Source organism: Tenrec ecaudatus, chromosome 16 (assembly GCF_050624435.1).
Source record: "Tenrec ecaudatus isolate mTenEca1 chromosome 16, mTenEca1.hap1, whole genome shotgun sequence".
Taxonomy (NCBI): Eukaryota; Metazoa; Chordata; class Mammalia; order Afrosoricida; family Tenrecidae; genus Tenrec; species Tenrec ecaudatus.
In genome coordinates this window covers 55,411,601-55,433,524 of record NC_134545.1, presented here as the reverse complement: position 1 = coordinate 55,433,524, position 21,924 = coordinate 55,411,601, and the positions used below count along the sequence as shown (strand labels likewise).

General features: G+C 36.5%; 1 protein-coding gene across 1 annotated transcript in view; it reads right to left on the bottom strand.

The window, feature by feature from the left end:
• The window catches only part of CTNNA3 (catenin alpha 3), a 1,794,797-nt gene that overhangs the window by 170,457 nt on the left and 1,602,416 nt on the right, over positions 1 to 21,924 (bottom strand). The window contains exon 14 of the mRNA XM_075534447.1: positions 1,798 to 1,979. Coding sequence (XP_075390562.1) covers positions 1,798 to 1,979 — 182 coding nt within the window. The remainder of the gene's footprint in view (positions 1 to 1,797; positions 1,980 to 21,924) is intronic.

Genomic DNA, 21,924 nt, shown 5'->3' with positions numbered 1-21,924 from the left:
GGGGATTTTATATAAGACTATTTAATATTTATATCAATTTTATTATTTCAGGAATATATCCTCAACTTATGAATCCTTGGGAGAAAGATGAGGCTTTCTACTCATATAAAGAACAACAATCCAGAAAATGCACAGGGACCGCTTTTTATTGGTCCTATAGCATCACTGTGAGTCCACTCAATGACAGTGAGTGAGCAAGTGATAGGACCACTATGAGTTGGAATTGACTCGATGGCAGTGAGTTTGGTTTTTTTGGTTGTATGAATTCTTTATATATATATATAAATTATTGTAATTTTAAATATACCAGATTACTACCTCAAGTGTAAAAGCTACCACCAATCCTAATGATGTCACGAATCACACTAACAAACATTTTGTGGATACGGAAATCAACCCTAAAAATAACTCCAATAGGTAGCACACTTAATTTACCAATTTATTTTAAATATTCTTATATGGTAAACTGATAAATATTTCTGAAAAAAATGAGGTTGAGGGTATACAATTTAATATTCTGTAATCTTTCCTTAACTGTTTATAAAATCATTTTATTGGGGGCTCATACAACTCTTATCACAGTCCATACATACATCCATTGTGTCAAGCACATTTGTACATTTGTTGCCATCATCATTCTTGAAACATTTGCTTTCTACTTGAGCCTTTGGTATCAGCTCCTCATTTTCCCCTCTCTCCCACCACTCCTCCCCCATGAACGCTTGATAATTTATAAATTATCATTATTTTGTCATGTCTTACACTGTTCAACAGTTCATTCCCTTCACCCAGTTTTCTGTTGTCCATCCCCCAGAGAGGGGTTATATGTAGATCCTTCTGATCAGTTCCCGCTTTCTATGTCACTTTCCCTCCACCCTCCTAGTATTGCCACTGGTCCTGAGGGGTTCGTCTGTCCTGGATTCCCTGTGTTTACGGCTCTTAACTGTACCAGTGTACAAGCTCTGTTCTAGCCGGATTTGTAAGGCAGAATTTGGATCATGATGGTGGGAGGGAGGAAGCATTTAAGAACTCGAGGAAAATTGTATGTTTCATTGTTGCTACACTGCACCCTGACTAGCTTGTCTTCTCCCCATAACCCTTCTGTAAGGGGATGTTCAGTTGCCCACAGATGGGCTTTGGGTCCCCACTCCATACACTCCCTCATTCACAATGATATGAGTTTTTGTTCTTTGATATCTGATCCCATCGACACCTCATGATCACACAGGCTACTGTGATTCTTCCATGGCCTCTTGTTTATATTCAAGCCTTTAAGCCCCTACACGCTATATCTTTTGATAGCTGGGCACCATCAGCTTTCTTCATCACATTTACTTATGAACCTGCTTTATCTTTGGGGATCGTGTCTGGTAGGTGAGCATCATGGAATGCCAGTTTAATAGAACAAAGTGTTCTTGCATTGAGAGAGTAGTTGAGTTGAGGCCCAATGTCCATCTGCTACCTTAATACTAAACCTATAAATATATGCACATAGATCTATTTCTCCATCATCATATATAAATAAATTTACATATGTACATGCATGTATTTAGCCCTCTATAAATGTCCTTTGCCTCCTAGTTCTATCCTCTATTTCCTTTTACTTTCCTTATCTGTTTTTGAGGAACTTTATCACATTTACTATTCCAAACTTCTAGAAGTACATACCAACCACTTTATAATTATATTTTCTCTCTCCAACTTGCTTTTTGGAACCAATATTCAAATACCCCCTAATATTTCATGAATGTGACATATTTTTCTGTTATAAACATCAAACATCCTTTCCCACATTACCTTGTGAAGTCAGTCATCTCCATCATGATCATACACATCTTCTTGGCCAACACAATGATGTCATTGCTTGTATCATCCCATATCTCAATCTCAGCATCCAGCTTACTCTTCACTTTCTTAAAATCAGCAACTTGTTCAGCAATCTTTTCCTTTTCTGCTTCAGGTAGTTGAGTCATCTTAGCCTAAAATGTATGATTATAAGATTTATAATCACTCTACTATGTCTACAAGCATTTACTGAAGGAAGAGGTTGATTATGAGATATTCAAAAACACATTCATTTAAGATCAGATATCCTTCATAATGTTTTCTGCTAACTAAAATTTTGGAATTTGTTTTCCTTTCAATTTAAAAGTCTATTAAATGATAATGATTTGCTCTAGAGCTAGTTGCTTACAAAAGGTGATCAAAAGGTGTCCAATATATCATTAGTATGATACACAAGTAAACTTTTGCTAAATATAATTAAAAATTACATTGCAGTACATTGCCACAGAGCTACCGGATTCCAACGTGGATTCAGAGAGGACATGTACTGAGGGCTATAATTGCTGATGTCAGGTGGGTCTTGATTGAAAGCAGAGAATACCGGGAAAATGTTTGCTTGTGCCTATTGACTATGCAAAAACAGTTGACTGTGCATTTCCAACAAATTATGAAAAAATGGAAAAGAATTGGAATTCAAGAATATTTAATTGTGCTCTTATGTGACTTGTGCATACACTAAGAGAAGTGGGGAAAGAGGTGTGTCAAAATTGTATCCATTTGTCATATGTAGGTGTGCAAGACAAATAACCTGATAACTGAAATCTTCGAAGAGGAGCCTGGCAACAAGATAAGAGGGAGTCTCATTAAAGTCCATCCTATGCAAATGACACAACCTTGCTAGCTGGACACAAAGGGGACTTGAAGCATTCACCAGAAAAGGTCTAAGACTGCAGCTGAAGGGGAAAACAAAACAAAATTCCTCATTGGTCCAATGTACCTCATGATAAATGAATAAATGAATGAAACTGTTAAGGATTTTATTTTACTTGGATCTACAATCAATGTCCAAGGAAATCAAATGGTATAGTACACTGGGAAATATATATTACACAAGAATTATTTAAAGTTCTAAAAACAAAGCTGTTACTTTGAGGACAAAGGATATTTTTAAATCCCCAAATGCATGTGAAAACTGGACAAAGAATAAAGAGCACCCAAGAAAAATGAATGCTTTTGAATTAGGATGTTGATAAGAACCCTGTGTGTTTCATGGACTCTGAGATCCATGAACAACTCAATTTTGGAATAAGTAATGTTAGAATTCTTCGAAACATGGATAATGAGACTTCATCTCTACTTCAGACATGTTACCAGGAAAGAAATCTCCTGACAGGAGCATCGTGCTTGGTGAAGTTTATTATCAGCACTCAATACGGTGGCTTGACACTGAAATTTAAGAATGATTATGAGGATCGAGCAAGACTGGGCAATGTTTCCTTGGGTTCTACATAGTTTGTCTGTGTCAGAACTGACTAGATAACTAACAGCATACTGCTTGACACAGAGTGAATGCTCAATAATTGAAAACTATTTTCATTCAATAAAAAATTAAAGCTATATTAGCATGCCTAGTCCTTAAAGTTTGTTAAGATTCAGTTAGTTGGATAACAAAATTAAGCTCCATGAGATTGAATTTTTAGCTGATGAGCTAGCTATACAAGTGACTTTATTTGTCTAGGAAATAGTTTGAAGGCTGAAAATAGTTTGTAGTTTTTTTTTTTTTTCAGGCAATGTGATGTTAAAAAAAAAAAGAGAGAGAGTAACTTTTACCACTGCTGGCATATGGCAAGATCCGTAATGAAGACACAGCCCACTTACTTCTGAAATCAAAACTCATATGCAAGCATGTCAAGTAAATTTTAAGCTACCAACCTTTTAAATTAGCTTGAAAATAAAATGAGGTGTGTCTCTCTTGGCTATTGGTAATTATCTTCTCATTTTCAAATAAAAATAGCTGTAAATAAGTTCAACTGTGGACTGCTTTGTATTCTTTTTCTTCAAAGATATAAATCCACAAAAATGATATGATACTGTTCAAATGTTACCCCCTCTAGTACATAAAATGAATTACTATCTTTACAACAAAGCTACAACTATTGAAAAATGAACTGATTGAAAATGTTCTCTTGGAATGCCACTGATTTCCAATATGACCTTGGGGAAGTCATTTACGCTTCCTGCCAAAGCTGCATAAATAAGACACTAAATGAAAATGATCACACCTCTGCCCGACCTGCCACAAACAGAAAAGGGTTGATTATTGGGTATCATTGAGACTGACCCTGCTTGGACAACAATCTCATCAGCTGTATTGAATTTCCTTAATAACATCTCAAGCTACATGGTACATTACAATCAAAAGAAGTTTACCTCTGATAAGCTAAGATCTAAAAGTCGGGCAATAGGATGCCGAATAAAAAATTCTGTGGACGTCTAGCTCTTTTTCCTAGGAGAAACACAACTAAAAGGCATTAAGTTATTGGGACATTTGTAGAATGTTTTTAGTGTTTCTTTTAATGATTTATTGCATACCATCAATTGATTTCAATCACCGAAAATCTCAAAACAAATCCTGGGGAAATACCCTGATTTGGTTTAGAATGCCATGCATATTTATAAAACACAAGTCCAAAGACATCAATTTGATTTTGTTTCCCCCCACAAATTACTTCATGCCAAAGTTTTATTGAATGTTAGCACATTAAGAAAAAGAAAGCAGGTGCTACACTGACTTCCGCAACCCTGCATCCACTTGGGAAAACTCCTTCGGAGAACAGACATGAATGCTTCTCCGAGAGCCCTGAGAGTCACAGTAGTAGCACTGAAACAGACGTGCTCTGAGACCGGTACAGACAGCAGTGCCAGACAAACGCCCGGCAGGTAAGCCTACATCAGACCACTCAATAACCTTTTAATGTTGATGCTGGAATACAAAAATCTAGACTAGTTTACTCCTGCAGGTATATGTGATGGTTATATTCCATATGCTATCAGGAAGGAAACTGGAATAGGAATGTTTTATTTTCCTGGTTGACAATTAGTCCATGTTAAGCATATAATTCATTTAACAATTTAACTCTGAAACACAGGCAGGAAAAATGTTTCTGTGAAAGGGCAGAAAATAAATATTTCATGACTCACAGTCCTATCATCTCTCCTTTTGTCCAACATCCCGTGTGAGCACCAAAGCACACACAGCAGCATTGATTGGAAGGCGCATAGCTCTGTTCCAATAACACTTCATTATGGAAACTGGAATCGGAGTTTTGATATTATTCTGATTGCATCTCATCTTAGTCTGATTTTCTTCAAGCATTTAAAAATGTAAAAATCATTCTTAGTTCATAATCTCAACCAAAAAAAATGGTTTGCTTTATTTGACCTGTTGGTAATACTTCCTCTAAATTTTCCAAAGAGCATAAAGCACAAATCATTCTCTTAATATCTTATCTCACTCTTCATTTTTCTAAACTTGTTTAGAGTACTGGATCTTACTAAGCAAGTAACCTTGACATTCTGCCGGCCCTTGCTTTCTGAGGCACTAACGTTTTTTTCTTTTGTTCACCTTGCATGTGTTTCTTTTCTAATTTGTACCCTTCCCTCTGGCTTACAAATGCTTCTCATGCCAAGAATCTTTGCTGACCCTCTCAGCTTCCTTCCTTTCCTCATTCTCCTCTCTCTTGCTTCCTCAACCATACTAGTAAGGTCACGATCAGTGCATAAGATTAACTTTGAAATGACTCTCAAACTGTACCCTTTCTCATGTCTCAGCGGTGTTCTCCAGAGGTCCGCCTACTGCTAGTGGCACCCCATTGGAGCATGAGGAAAAGCAAACTCCGGAGAACCGTGAGGTCCCCGTTATTTCCATGTGCGTCAACAATGAGAAGACTTGCAACCCACTCGTGAAATCCCAGTTCCTGTTTTTCTTTGTATTAGTTCATCTTAAATTCTTCTCCTTTCTTTACCTATCTCATTCAGTTAACATGTTATCATTTCTTCTTTAATAATTTCATAACATCCAAATGTGTTTATATCCATTGCTACTCAGTGAAGTCTTAACTTGCTATTTGTTATCATGCCCCCTTTCTTTCTATTGTTTGATCCAATCATCTTTTATTTGATAGATTATGCAGTTCTTCAACTTAAAGAAAAGTGCTTTCTATGATTAGATTAAATGTTATACCGCTAAAATTAACTCAAACTCGTGTCTCTATCCACCCAAACTCATTTCTCTATCCATGCTTTCTATCCACCTTGAAACTTGAGCCTTTAGTATTTCTTCAAGGTTATATTAGCAGCCCAATTGATCTTGTTTTTATTTACTTCTAATTTCCATTATGCTCAGCATTACTTAAAACAATTAAGTACTGATACACTTTATAATGACTTACTTTACAAATTTCAGTGATTTCAATTACCACTCAAAAAACAATTTTTTTTCAAAAAAGAAAAAATATCGTAATTATTGGCATACTGACTTCTGGTCAACCCTCAACTGTGTCAAATACAAGTTATAGAAAATAGTAACTTAATTATGCCAAACCCCAATTCCATCATTTATAAAATTAGTATAAATGTACAGATGCTTGTTACAATACCAAATATGTTAGAAAACAATCACATTTGGGTTCATTAGGAACTTATTAAATGGTTTTAATTATTAGTGTATATGGAGGCTAGATTTCATGCCAATCTGATTGGTACCTGTGTGGACATAAAGGTGCAGTCCAATCTGTATGTCAGGTGATTGCTCCTAGGAAGTGTGGCCGTAGGTATGAAGGAAATTGAGAACTTCTTTCTCTCTTGCCTTCCCCCTTGCTTGGATGCGGATTCTGCCCTAGGGGTGACCCCATGTGGATTGCCTACCCTGGAAGCTGTCAGCACCCTGCCATGCTCCCAACAACCTTGGATCCAGCGACTCTGCACCCACTGGCCTGGGAGCTCTTTGCTTCAGATTTCACTTTCTGCACCATGTGCTTACAGCCTACACCTAAGTCTGAAGAGGCCTCCAACTAGCATCTGATCCATGGAGCTGAGTGCTGGGAAGCCTTCTTGGCATAAAATTACTTCATAGAAAGTTCTTTCTTAGACTGCATTCTGTATAAATATCTTAGCCTGATCTTCAAGAATTCCCATAATATTGTGGGGGTTTCATTGTTGTTGCTAGGTTGGTTCCACCTGGTAGCAGACCAGAAAGAATACTACCATGTCCTGCACCACCCTCGTAAAGATTGTGTTTGAGCCCGTTAGGGTAGCTCTAGTGTCAATGCATCTTGATGAGCATCTTCCTCTGTCTTTCTGAACCTCTGTTTTAGCAAGCATGATGCCCCTTCCAGAACCCAGCCTCTCTTAATTAATACGTCCGAAGTATGTGAGAGGGAGTCATATTATCATCACTTCTAAGGAGAATGCCGGCTGTACTTGTTTTCAAATAGACGTATTTGATTTCCTGGCAGTCCTAGGCACTTTCCATATTCTCCTCTACCACCAGAATTCGAAAGCACCAGTTCTTCTGGGATCATCCTTATTCACTGTCCAGCTTTCACATACAAGTGTATGAGGCCACTGCAAGTACCATGACTTAGATCGGGAACACCTCATTCCTCAAAGTCAATTGTTTTCTCTCTAGAACTTTAACTAGATCTTATGTAGCGGATCTGCCCAGGGCAATGCATCATTTGATTTCTTGACTCCTGCTTCCATGAACATTGATTTGTGGATCCAAGTAAGTGGAATCTTTAACAACTTCAATATTTTCCCCATTTATCATAATACAATCTATTGGTCCAATTGTGAGGATTCTTACTTTCTTTTAATTGAGTTGCAAGCCACACTGAAAGCTGCAGTCTTGGACTTCATCACTCAATGCTTCAAGTTCTGCTTGCTCTCAACAAGGACAGTAGTGTCATTCACATATCCCAAGTGTTTGGTAAGCCTTCTTCCAATCCTCTTACCCGATTCGTCTTCATATGATTCCATTTCTAAGATTACGGAGAAGCTGCCTACAGATTGAATGGGGGTAATGAAATGATACAACCCTGATTCATACCGTTCCTGATTTTAAACCACACAATATTTGTGTGCGTTATTTGAAGTGCTGTCGGAGTATACACAATTTTTAAATGGGCACGAGGACGTGCTCTGCAATTCCCACTCTTTTCAATGTTATCTACAGCTTGTTATGATCCAGAGTCATTGTCTCTGCACAGTCAATAAACACAGGAAAACTGCCCAGTATTTTCTGCTTGCACCCAAGATCGTCCTACGTTAGCACTGACACTCATCTGAAATGCTGCAGCTCCCCGGCAATGTGCTCTGCAGTTGTTGGAGAATCTTCAGCAAAATCTTACTTAAAGATGAGTTTAGATGACCATTTGCAGACCGTGCTGTCGCCCCTTCTTTGGAATGGGCACAGAGATGGGTCTCTTCCAGTTCATTGGCAAGGTCTTCAAAGTTTCTGGACACAGAAACGTGAGTGCTTCCAGTGCTGCCTCAGCTCATTTACACGTTGTCACTGGCATCCCATCAAGTGCAGGAGCCTTACAATTTTAAGTAACTTCTTCAGTACAGTTGGACTTTTCTCTTCATTACCAGTGGTTCTTGATTACATGCCACCTCTTGAAATATTAGCCCAGTGACCAAGCATTTTTGGTACAGTTACTCTTTGTATTCCATCTATATTGTTTTATACTTCTTGTATTATTCAATATTAGGAAGACATTGCTATAATTTTTAATGACAGGCACTGAGATTCATCTACTCTATGTGTATGTGAGTGCATATATAAACAAATATCCATGCAATAAATACATTTCTATATTTATATATTATAAAAACATTAAAATAAAGTTTAGAAATGTAATAGCTTTAATAGACTCTCATTCTCTTGTTACAAAAGCTAAAAAATATAGCAATGCTTCCTTAACTCCTCAAAATAACCTTAAAATTCTAGGGCTACAGTTGCAGACCCTTGTTGTACGTAACACTATTTAATTTTTTATAAAAATAAGGCTTTGGGGGGCAAAGGGGAAATCATTAACTACAAAATTAGCAAGCCCAATTTTTTGATTATCTATGTTCTAAAGGAAACAATTTTGGTAAACTTGTTTTCATTCTTTCCACTTTGCTTTGTTCTTAAAAATATTTCAATATTTAATAAAAATATTGTGAGGTAGATACTATTAGTATCCAGATTTCAGTATCATGTGAAATAAAATTTGTAAGATATATATCCAGGACAGGGCGCTGCTTTATTTTTTTTTAATTCTGTCAAGACTGACAGCATAAAAATCCCTTATGAATTGAAGTTCAAGTATATAAGATAGATATTAAAAACTCAACAAAGATTATAAAGCCTATGAGCAATTCAAATACCTCTAAGTGGTCACTTCTTTCATTTATGCATGCCTTTCAAATGGAACTCAGAGACTATTTGCTTTTGTTTTACATACAATTAAAGTAAGTTTGGTTACCTGAATTCCATGCCCCAGTATGCAGAAGTAGACAGAAAGTCTGGTTTATAAACACAGGGATGGAAAAAGAAAATGTATCAGAGGAGAGAGAGAACTCATATAATGGGGCTTTCCAGTTTATAAGCAAGTTTTCCTTTTCCTACCAGGGCCCCTTCATGCTGTCACTGCGTTACAGCATAGAGGATGAGACAGTCACAATACTGACCATGAGGCGGCAGCAGCAGCAGCAGCAGCGTCATTCAGCATGTACCCTGCCTACATGATATCTTTTGAATGGCATCATTTCTGCTCTCAGGGGCTTATAATTTCCATATAAAATATACAAGTGTGTCATTATTGTTAGCTGTGCTAGAATCAGTTTCAACTCAAAGATAATACGGAATAAAGTGTTGACTGGTTTCGCACCATCCTCACACTCATGCCTCTGTTTGAGTCTATTACTGCTGATAATTTGTTAGCCCATCCCCGTGAGAGGTGTCTTCTGTCTGGCTGACCCTCAGAGGAGCCCCAGTGGCAAAGAGATTACCCTCTGGGCTGCTAGCGGTAAGGTCAGCAGTTCAGAACCACAAACAGTTCTGAAGCAGAAAAATTAGGCTTTATGGCTAGATCTCAGTGAGTTTGGGGTTTGTTTTGTTGGGTACTTCACAAACCATGATGTGCTCTAGGGATTCTCTCCTAAAGATGCATCCAAAGTACTTCTAAGGAGAATTCTGGCTGTACTTTTTTAAGGCAAATTCATAATTTTTTGTTTTTGCTTCTGGTACTCCATGGTATATTTAATATTCTTCACTAACTCCACAATACAAATATGTCAATTATTTTTCTTTCTTCCTATTTTACTATCCACCTTTCACATGCATATGAGGTGATTGACAATAGGGGTTGTATTAGGTGCACATTTCCTCAAAGCCAAACATTTGCTTTTGTTAAGTAAGTCTTAAAAGAAATGCATTAGTATTTTTTAAAATCTGTAAATTAATGAAAACTTCATAAAACAGAAAATCATGCCCTATAAAAATTTTGGAAGTCAGTGTTTTCATTTTTATTGATGTTTGATTGTCTGATGGTTAGTATCTACTTGTAACTAAAATGCTTCCTTAAAAGTACAATTTTAAGTGGTACACAAATGGTTTACAATTACCGTTAGCTGCTGTCAAACCCACCCCTGATTCACAATGACCCTATGTGCTATAGGACAGAATTACTCCATTGGGTTTTCTTGGCTGTAATTTTTATGGTAGCACATAGCCAAGTCTTTCTTTTTGGAAATGGCAAGATGGCTGTGGGACACTGTCAAGTTAACATCTGATCACCAACCACTTGTACCAATGGTTCCTTAGTTTACCACAAAACAGGTAAATCCAAGAAAGACTCTTCTGTCTATATCATTTCTTATTCATACTTGCTTTCTGGTAATTGCTGTTGTTGTTGCTGTCGGGTACCAAAGAAGTAGTTCAAACACATGGCAACAAACCAAACACTGCTCCAGGCTGTGCCATCCTGACAACTGTCATGTCTGAGCTGTTGCAGTCACTGTGTCAATCCATTTCTTGGAGGCTTTTCCTCTGTTTGGGTGACCATCTACTTGACCGAGCACGCTGTCGTTTCCCGAGGGCTGATAGTACTTGAGAACGTGTCCAAAGCACATGATACAACATTTTGCCATCGTCACTTCTAAGGAGAATTCAGATGTTCTTCCAAGACTGATTTGTTTGTTCTTTTGGCAGTTCGTGGAAATTTCAATATTCTTCATTCGCAATGTAATCCAGCTGCATTCATTCATTCTTTGGTCTTTCTTATTCAAAATCCAACTTTACATGTGTAAGATTTGATAGAAAATACCATGAGAGAAATAAGTACAGAACACAGAATACATACCATCGCTTGGGTCAAGTGCTTTGTTGTCCTCAAAGTTACACCCTTGTCTTCAACACTTTCAAGTCGCCTTGTGCAGTAGATTTACCCAATGCAATGAATCCTTTGATTTTGTGATGGTTGCTTCCACTAGCATCGATTGTGGATTCAGGCAAGATGAAATCACTTGGCAACTTCAACCTTTACTCCATTCATCATGATTGTGTCTATTAGTCCATGTGGGAAGACTTGGGCTTCTTTGCATTGAGTTGAAATGCAGTCCTTGGCTGCAATCCTTGATCCTCATGTGCAAGTGCTTCAAGTCCTCATTTCCAAAGAGCAATGTTGTGTGTTCTGCACATTGAAGTTTATTAATAAATCCTTACCTGATGCTACATTCTTCTTCGTAATCCAGCTGCTCCGATTATTTGCTAAGCATATCAATTGAAAAACTATGGAAAGAGGATACAATCCCTTGGGAACATCTTTCTGATGTGCTCTGTTTGTAGTGAAGTTCTATCTGACATCAGGAAATGTATCCCCCCTTCTATGTTCTCTTCTGGATCTGCCTTGAATTTCTAGCATCTTATTGTCAATGTGCTGCTCCAACTAATGCTGAATGGTCTTCAGCAAAAGTTTACTTGTGTAGCATATTACTGATATTGTTTGACAATTTCCTTCCTCCATTGCGTCACTTTTCTTTGGCATAGGTACAAATATGGATCTCTTTCAGTCAGTTGGCCAGGTAGTTTTTGTCCAAAAATCTTCGCATAGGTGAATAAGTGCTTCTATAGCTTTATCAGTTTGTTGAAATAAGTCAATTTGTGCAGTGTCAACTCCAGGAGCCTTGTTTTGTGCTAATGCTTCATGTAGCTTGAACTTCTTCCAGCACTGTAGGTCCTTGATAATATGCTACTTCCCGAAATGAGCCTTTTAATACTGCATCTCTGAGATTGATTTTTTCTTCAGTAGTTTCAATTTAAGATGTGCGGACCTTTTCTCCCTTTGTCTTTCTAACTCTACGTGTTTGCATATTTCAGTCTAATACTTTAGCATCAAGCTGCCCTTTGAAGTTTTTGGTCAATTCTTTGACTTTTTTCCATTTGCCTTAGGTAGTCTATGTTCAAGAGCATGTTTCAATATTTCTCCTGACATCCACTTGGATCCTTTCTTTCTCTCCTTTCTTCAATGACCTTTTCCTTTCTTCATGCATCATGTTCTTGACATCATCTCGTAGTACTTGATAATTATATACTGATAATTACAGATTTTTCATAAAGTTAATTTTATGTAAAGTATATCTAATGTGAACACATATACATCGATGTATCAGAAATCCCTGTCAAATTTTATGGGGATTAAATTTCATTAAAACAAATTTATAAAATTTATTATAAATACACACTGATATTTGTAATAATAAAATAAAATATGAGAAATATAGTATAGCAATCGAGATATACGTGACATCTGCTTGCTGACATAGTCCACTTACACATAAGTGGTGGAAAGCTAGCCATAGTGTGGGCAGTTCAAGCCTACCAGGCCCTGTGAGAACGAAAGATGGAACTCTCTGCACTCATCAAGATTCATAGCCTCAGAAATTCAAAATTAACGACTAACTATAATATCATATAAAAGTGTTTGTCATAATCCTTTTTGTTTCATACCAAGAATAATAATAAATGCATGACAAAAAGATGCAAACCAGTTTTCATTAACTAATTACAAGTTGAATATGTGTTATAGTGTCCCACTACCACCTAAAGGTAAACATTTATGAAAAGACTTTAAAAAGTTCATAGGGAAATAGAGTTAAAAGGTAATGTCATGTTCCCATAAAATCTACTAATCTTTCTCATATATTCTTGTATAATAGGTAACTTTTTCAACTTCTTTACAAATTTTATGAAAGCAAAGGAAAGATTTTAAGGTTAATTTAGAAATCACACGATTAGTTTGTAATAATAATACTGAGCATTCCACCATCTTTCTGTGCACTTGTGATTCAAGACCCACACTGTACCTGACATTTTAATATTTTGAAACGTGAAGAAAATGTAATCAAGCATTTTATCACACCTTTCGCGAGAACGCGCATGCCCTCCTTAGAGCTCGGTGCATTTTCGAGGATCGGTGTTCCCACGGAGCACTCTCTACTCCCCATCTCTGCCTTCACGGAGCCCTGAGCCACTCGCATCCACGTTTTAAGATTGGAGCCCTGGTGGCACAGTCGTTAACCACACAACTGTTAACCGAAATGTTAGTGACCAGCACTCACCATCCGTTATGCAGGAGAAAAAGGTAGCAAAACCCGATGGGGACTCTCCCTCTCTTCCACAGGGTAACCACCATGTGGAAGAACTCAGTGGCAATAAACTAACCGTCTATAATTTTCCTTATTTTTCTATGGTAGCAACTAATTTACTTGAATGATCCACAAAGCTTCCATGTGCTAATTTGTGAGTGGCAAAATTCGTGAACATTTGTAGAGGCATCCTGAAAATTTTACAAAAAAGAAATGGAAATAACTAAATGGAAACATATCTAGTTCCTATACGAAGATGCAGAAAATTGGAAATAAAGTATTGCTGTTACCTTAACAATAACAACAGCTAAACCAAGAAAATCTGCAAGTTAATGAGTTGTCTTTAACAAATCAAAATGTAAAGGACAAACAAATGATCTGATATCCCGGGAGAGAAAAATGCTTATATGGGCACCTGGACATTACTGAGGATAATTCAGCTAAAATTGATAAGTTGGTAAAGCCTGCAGCATTGTATGGTGTCAAAAAGTAGAAGATGCTCAAAAAAGAAGAGGAAAAGTTTACAGGGAAAAAAAGTCTAATACCAAAGGTAACCGAATTTGATTGTTAATACAAATAATGGAAATTGGATTAAAATCCATAGAGTTTAATAATTGTATGTGATTCAATAGTGATAAAAATATTTGAATAAATAAATAAATGTGGAAATGGAATATTTTCTTTGGAGTTTCAATTAGTAAATATAGAAGAAATTAAGAGTGTAGAAACTACTAATCGACAAACATCACAGTAATTAATTGTGTGGCAAGCACCCCGATGGGTATTAAAAATAGTAGGCAAGGGTTTGAGAATATATGACATTTGAATAGGCTCAAAGTATTTTCCACAACATACTCTATTCTATTAATTGCAAAGAAGGGTGAAAGAACACATAAGAGAGGAGAGTTTAAGCTGGCAGCACCTTAATCAAGTGACCAAGTTTAACATCATGAGAAATAAGATAAATCTTCAGCTTCCAATTTCTGATCTGATTAATTATAAATGGCACAACAGTTCCATTATATCTGTGCCCAAATATAAAATATTCTTCAAATCATGAGAAAATAGCAGGCAAATCCCAGTTTAAGGAATGTGCTACAAAATACCTTTTCTATAAATCTTCAAAATATCCTGGGTTAAAAATGGTGAAAAAAGATTAACAATCAGTCTAGAAGAGATGATATGACAACAGCTACCTACAATATCAAATCCTGGATGGGATCCTAGAAGAGAATAAGTAAATTACTAGAAATATTGATGAGATTTCATGAAGCTTGTAGTTGGTTGGCTGTATATGACTAATGGTAATATCTCAATTTTGATATTTAATTTGATAAATTAAATATGGTTATATAAAATGAGTTTCAACATTAGGTGAAACTCATTAGGTGAAAGGTGTATGTGAACTCTCAGTACTATATTTATAACATTTTAAAATCTAACGTAACTTCAAAACACAAAATTAAAATACTTTCACATACAAAGTTAATAAATTTCAATCCCCAATATTTTTTTAGCAAACATACTGCAAGTTAGCCCACCTTCCCCTTTCATTCTCAGCCTCTGCCCTTTTCTTTGGCCTTTCCTTTACTCATTACAACAATAGACTATTGTGCTCTCAAAGGAATGTCTTTGTCTTGGTATTGTCTTTTTTTAACCATCAGTGTCTCCTAGTCTATCATGGTGAAGGTTTTTTTTCTCCCTGAATAAAGACATGCTCTTCCCAAATAAAAGTCTAAAACTGTAAAATACATTCTGTTCTCCTGGGAAAATACTATTTTACTAAGGAAGTAAAATGGAGCAAAGACACAAATGAAAATTTTAAAAAAATCATCATCCTAAATTACATATTCTCAGCAAAGTTAAGTCCTACTGTTTGCTCAACTTTGGACAACAGAATTTCTAAAATAAGTTTTCCCATATGTTTTTGATAAAATATTATTTTTAATAAATAATTTTATTGGGACTCATATAACTCTTATCACAATCCATATATACATCAATTGAGTAAAACACCCTTACACATTCATCGCCCTCATCATTCTCAAAATTCACCTTCCACTTGGGTTCCTGGAATCAGCTCATTTTCCTTTTTACCCTTCCCCCACTCTACCCGCTTCACCCTCCCTCATGAACCCTTAATAATTTATAAATTATTATTTTATCTTATCTCACACTGCCTGGCATCTCCCTTCACCCACGTTCCTGTTACCCATCCTCCAGAGAGGAGGTTATATGTAGATCCCCAAGATTGGTTTCCCCTTTCTATACCCCCTTCCCTCCTGGTATCGCCACTCTCACCATTGGTCCTGAGGGGTTCATCTGTCCTAGACTCCTTGTGTTTCCAGATCCCAACTGTACCCCTGTACATCCTCTGGTCTAACCAGGTTTGCAAGGTAGAATTGGGATCATGATCATTGGAGTGGGGGTGGGGGGACCATTTAAGAATTAGAGGAAGGTTTTGAGTTTCATTGTTGCTTTTTAAAACACAAATGTTCTGGTATTTATTACAATATCAAACACAATAAATCATTTTGATTACACAATAAAAATTAAATGCAATCTATATTGTTTCAGGCAAAAGAACTATCTACAGGTGAAACAGTTTACTAAGTAGCCTCTACTACTTTACCTAGATTCACCTTCTACTTGGTGATTTCTTCTTATCTAGCCCTACAACTATATCATTTTATTAATTTTATTTGGGGAGCCAGAGGCTTCTACCTATTTCTTATTTAATATTGGTCCTGTATGTGCAAATAAAACTTCCTTATAATCACCTAATAAATGACTAGACTATATCTCTATATAGATGCTTAGTTGTTGGAAAGGGAGATAAGTGCAGAGTATCACAGTTCTATAAAAAACCAACTATGTCAAATTGACCCGAAGATCAGAGTTTGAACCAAGCAAAAACTCCCCAAGGGAGAAAGGAAAGACTTTTTGCTCCCATAAAGATTTACAGAACAGAACATAAAGGCTTACAGAACAGAAAAATGGTATCAGATTTAAAATATAGAGAGTTATGTATCAGGATGTATTCTCACTGTACTTATCCAATCTGTGCAGTGAGTAAACTATATGAAGAAGAACGGGAAATCAGGAATAGAGGAAGGATTATTAACCCGTGGCATGCAGATCTCAGAACCTTGCTTGTTGAAAGTGATGAGAACTTTGGCCACTTGCTGATGAAGGTCAAGGTTTGCAGTCTTTGTGGAATAATGGGTGCCTTGTCCAAGCCATAGTATTTTCAATTTCAATTGCCTCATGTGCATGTGAGAGTTAGATATTCCAAAGGAAGATTAAAGAAGAATCAATGTATTTGAATTAGGCTGCTGGTAAAGAATACTGAAGGCACAAATGGACTGATTAAAGGACAAATAAATCTGTCTTGGAAGAAGTATGGTGAGATTATTGTCTTACATATTTTGGACATTTTGCCAGGGGAGACCAGTCTCTGGACAAAGACACCGTGCTTGGTAAAGTAAGGGGACAGAGTGGTTAAGTGAGGGACGTGAGAGAGAGAGGAAGGTTCTCAAGAAGATGGATTGACACAGTGGTTGCAACAAATGGGTTCAAGAATCCTCCCCCCACCCCTGCCCAACTTTCATCAGCTGAATCCTACCTTGCAAGTCCGACTAGACCAGAGGATGTACACTGGTACAGATAGGAACTGGAAACACAGGGAATCCAGGGCGGATGATCCCTTCATGACAAGTGGTGTGAGTGGCGATACTGGAAGGGCATAGGGAGGGTGGGTTGGAGATGGGGAACCGATTTCAAGGATCTACATGTGACCTCCTCCCTGGGGGATGGACAACAGAAAAATGGGTGAAAGGAGATGTGGGAAAGAGCAAGATATGACAAAATAACAATTTATAAATTATCAAGGGCTCATGAGGGAGTGGAGAGTGGGGAGGGAAGGATAAAATGAGGACCTGATGCCAGGGGCTTGCGTGGAGGGCAACTGTTTTGAGAATGATGAGGGCAAGGAATGTACAAATGTGCTTTACACAATTGATGTATGTATGGATTGTGATAAGAGTTGTATGAGCCCCTAATAAAATGATTTTAAAAAAAGAATGGGAATACTTGTGAGGGTGGAGCAATACTGGGCAATATTTGGTTCTGTTGAGCGTAGGTTTGCTGTGGGTTGGAATTGTCTCATTGGCAACTACCAACAACAGCAACAATTTATAGTCTCAGAAACACAAAGGGGCAGATCTATTTAGCTCTATGTGGTCACCAACTGTCTGAATTGTTTCAATGGAAATGAGTGAGTAAATGAGTGAGTTGTCTGACACTTTTTTTTCCCATGTTAGCTAATGGTCACCCTCTCTGTATTTTAGAAATTAATACCCTTTATTGACCACTCTGGAACCCACCCGAACATTTTTATATCCCCAAACATAGCCCGTCTTAGGTATCCAAGCCCTAGAGAAACAAGGATTTCTGATCACCCACTTTGTTTCCAAGCGATTGAAACTAGGTTTGATAGATAGTCTTCTTAAGAAACTACATTTCTTAAGTGTAGTCTGTGAGCATCCTATATAAAACACTATGCAATACTGTAATATCGTCATCAGAATGGGCCTTCCTTTCCAATGATGTTGTGCTTTTGTTCTCAAGCAATCTGTAATGCCTAGAAATCAGGCAGAAGCTGAAGATGTTTTATAAAATTCTTTGCTACTTATAAAATCAGGGCCTATTTAATTGATGAAATCTATGTAATTGACTGCAAGCATAGTACACAAAGATTTTTCAGAAAAATATTTTTCTCAATAGAATTTTTGAAATTAAGGAGAACATACTTAGAAAAACAAGTCATTTTGATGAGTTAAGTATGCTTTATTTATGCAAACGCTGGATAATTATATTCTCTTTAGGTTTCTTTAGACTAAAAACAAAACAAAAATAAGGACAGAGTAGCATCGCTCCGTGGGTTTCTAAGGGTGCCATCTCTACAGATGCAGATTGCCACATCTTTTTTGTACACCACTTCATGGCATGGAACAGCCAACCTTAGGTTAGCAGCTGGATATTTGGCCTCAATAACAGTAGGATAATTCCTAGAGATAGAGACTCACAAGCCAATTATATATATCAGCTAAACCACATAAGCCAATGTATAGGATGCACATTTCAATGGGATGTTTTAACCTTATGTATCGATCACTATTAAATTATGCATGAATATATCTCAGTATACATTTATCTACTCATGTATTTATTTATATCTGATAATATACAGCAATCTAAACAAACTGTCTTAAAAACCTTGGGTTACAGAAGAATACTGTGACCTTACAAGACTTTACAAGTCATTTTGGATTCTCTTGACAAAATTAATAATAATAACCTAATCATCTTCCAGCAAAATGTGACAAAATGTCCTCTGCATTGTTCAAGGGTATTCACAAAATGAAGAAAAAGATTTAAACAATCAAGGTAAATTCAAAAACCTACTGTCATCAAGTTATTTTCAGGCTCATAGCAAAGCTACAGGACAGGATGGAACCACTTACAGGTTTATGGATGTAGAAAATCTCATTCCCCACCCTCATCCCCCTTGGCATCCCTAGTTGCTGCAAACTGCTGACCTTGAGTTTAACAGCCCATTGTGTAATCACTATGCCACCAGAACTCATTAAGAATCAATGCAAGGAAAAAAAAAAGAACCAAAGAAAGAACCCTCATATAAAAGTATTCCTTTAATATAATCCCTATTTGATTTTATTTTTAGCCTTAGAATATTGCAAAAGGACTTTAAAAAGCTTAAATTATTCATCAAATGACAATTAAATGATATACTCATTTTAAAATTCTTGAATTAAAAATTATGAATTTTTGCTTGTAATTAAATTCCACTACTAAAAAAATTCCAGTGTTGTGAACCTGTTGTGACTCATAGAAAGTCTATAGGACAAAGTAGAACTGCCCCATACAGGATTAACAATCATTGTTGATGAGAATTAACTCATCATTGTTGATGAGAATCAATTGGCAAAAATAAATGAGGAGGCAAGATATGGATAAAGTGGTAGAAGAAACATGATACACTAGAGAAGGCTCTTGATGGATCAACTTGTTGGGCTGCTTTTCCCTAATCATTTTAGTTTCAATTTTACACTAATTTTAGTTGCAATTTGAGTATTCTTTGTAAGAAACTGAGAGGGTGCCTGATCGGATAATTCAACCAACTGCCACCCAAACATTGGGGCCTTTGCAATTCTCAAGGACAGTGCAAATGCACCCGAAAGAAACTCTAGCTTCTCTATATAATGAGTTAACTTTTATTGAATATTTTTCTTATTTATAAAATACATTATTGTTTAAAGTTTTCTGTGTTTTTCTCCCTTAAAATCCAGTAGGAAAAAAAGGAGCATTATCAATACTGAATCAAAATATCACCATGCTCTTTATCTTAACTTCATTAATCTTGTATCCTGCATGTGTTCATTTGTATAACCGAGATCTCTTCATGCATGAAAGCCAAGATAGTTAACCCTTCAGAAACAGTAAAGGGGCTAATGATCCCTGAGATTATGGGAGAAGGGGGTGGCAGTATGGGGAGGGGAGCGGATAGCAGTAATGAATGTAAAACTCACTCAGGGGGAACAAATAACAGAGTTGTAGGTGAACAAATATATTGGACGATGCAAGATATGGCTAAAATAATAACAATAATAGTAAAAATTACAAAAACAATATTATATAATAATGGTTCCTGGAGGTAGGATTGTGGAGGGAGGGGATAAAGTAAAGCGATCTGATATCAAATAGTTCAAGAAGAAAGAAAAAGTTTTGAAACTGATTCTGGCAGCAATCATACAATTATGCCTTATCTAATTTCATTATGGATTGTTATAATATGTGTAAGAACTCCAAAATGATTAATTAATAAAATAATATAAATATTACCACGCTATTTTGAAAATGAAAACATAATTTTTAAACATTTAAGATTAAATGCTAAAAACAGCTATCTATTTTTCTTTCTCTATTTGTTCTTATAATTACACAGTCTCTAGGTATCCATTGCAGGTGAGTCTATTTTTACTCTTGGTAATCCTCTAGGACAGAATTGCACATCTCCATAAGGTTTCCTAAGCTATAACCTTTACAGAAGCAGATTCCTATATCTTCCTCCTCTGGCTGGGAGATTTCAACTGCAGATAATTTAGTTAGCTGCCAGGTACTTAACTTACGCACTGTACTGCTAAGGCTCCTTACATTCTCCATAGCATTCCTAATTCTATTAACAAATGTCACATGACTTAATATCATTTCTAATCCACTCTCTGCATTGCATCGACAGGTTCCAATTAAAGAGATTTTCTAACCTCTATAAACTATATAAGTGATTCATTTCTTTATTATATGCATGCGATAGAAGTTATGTTCATGGGGTATTTATGTTTAAACTGGGAACAATAATCACTTTCTGAGATTTAAAATGTGTCAAAATTTCCTTTGTTGCTGAAACACTTAAAATCCTAAATGAACAGTAACATGTATCCCACATCGGCACCAATAACAGCACACTACAGTTTTCCTACTTCCATATGGTCAGAACATACACCAAAATGAAATAAGGAAAATGCAGTTCTGCATATCTTCTGAATGGGAATTTGCAAAGTTAAACATCTGGATTAGAATAGTGATTAGCAGTAAAGTGTTTTTCAAGAAAATTCCATTCAGGTGTTACAAATGAGACACCTCTACTTAAGAGGCAACATCTGCCACAAGTTTAATTTTGAGTTTTGACCTTTCAGTTAGCAGTCTAACAGGGATACTTGCATGTGATATTAATTAGATGGCTCCACAGTTTGAGCATTTGGTGAGGTCACCTTTCATCAGAATGGGCACAAATACGGATCCCTTCCAGTCAGTTGACCCAGTGCTGTCTCTAAATTTCCTGGAATTGATGAGGGTCCTTCTAGTGCTTTATCAGCTTGTTGAAACATTTGCAATTTCCTATACAGGTCTTTGATGAAATTTCAGCCTGGTTTCAGAGAACATGTTAAAAGAAATACCATGGTTGATATCAGTTGGATCTTGGCTGAAAGCAGAAAATACCAGTAAGATATTGACTTGTTTTTAATTGGCTATTTAAAAGCATTTGACTGTGGGCCACACCAAACTACAGATAACCTTGAGAATAATGAGAATTCAAGAAAATTTCATTGTGCATCTAGGGAATTTATATATGGATCGAGAGATAGTTATGTGAACAGAACACCATAATACAACATGGTTTAAATTTCAGGAAGGAAGGGTGTGCAGCAGAGTTGAATCCTTTTACCATTTTAATTCAATCTGTATGCTGAGTGGATCATCAGAGAAACTGAATTATATAAGAATGAGTCATTATGTTAGGAAGAAGGCTTATTAGCAACCTGTGATATGCAGATAATACAACCTTGCTTGCTGAAAATACAGAGG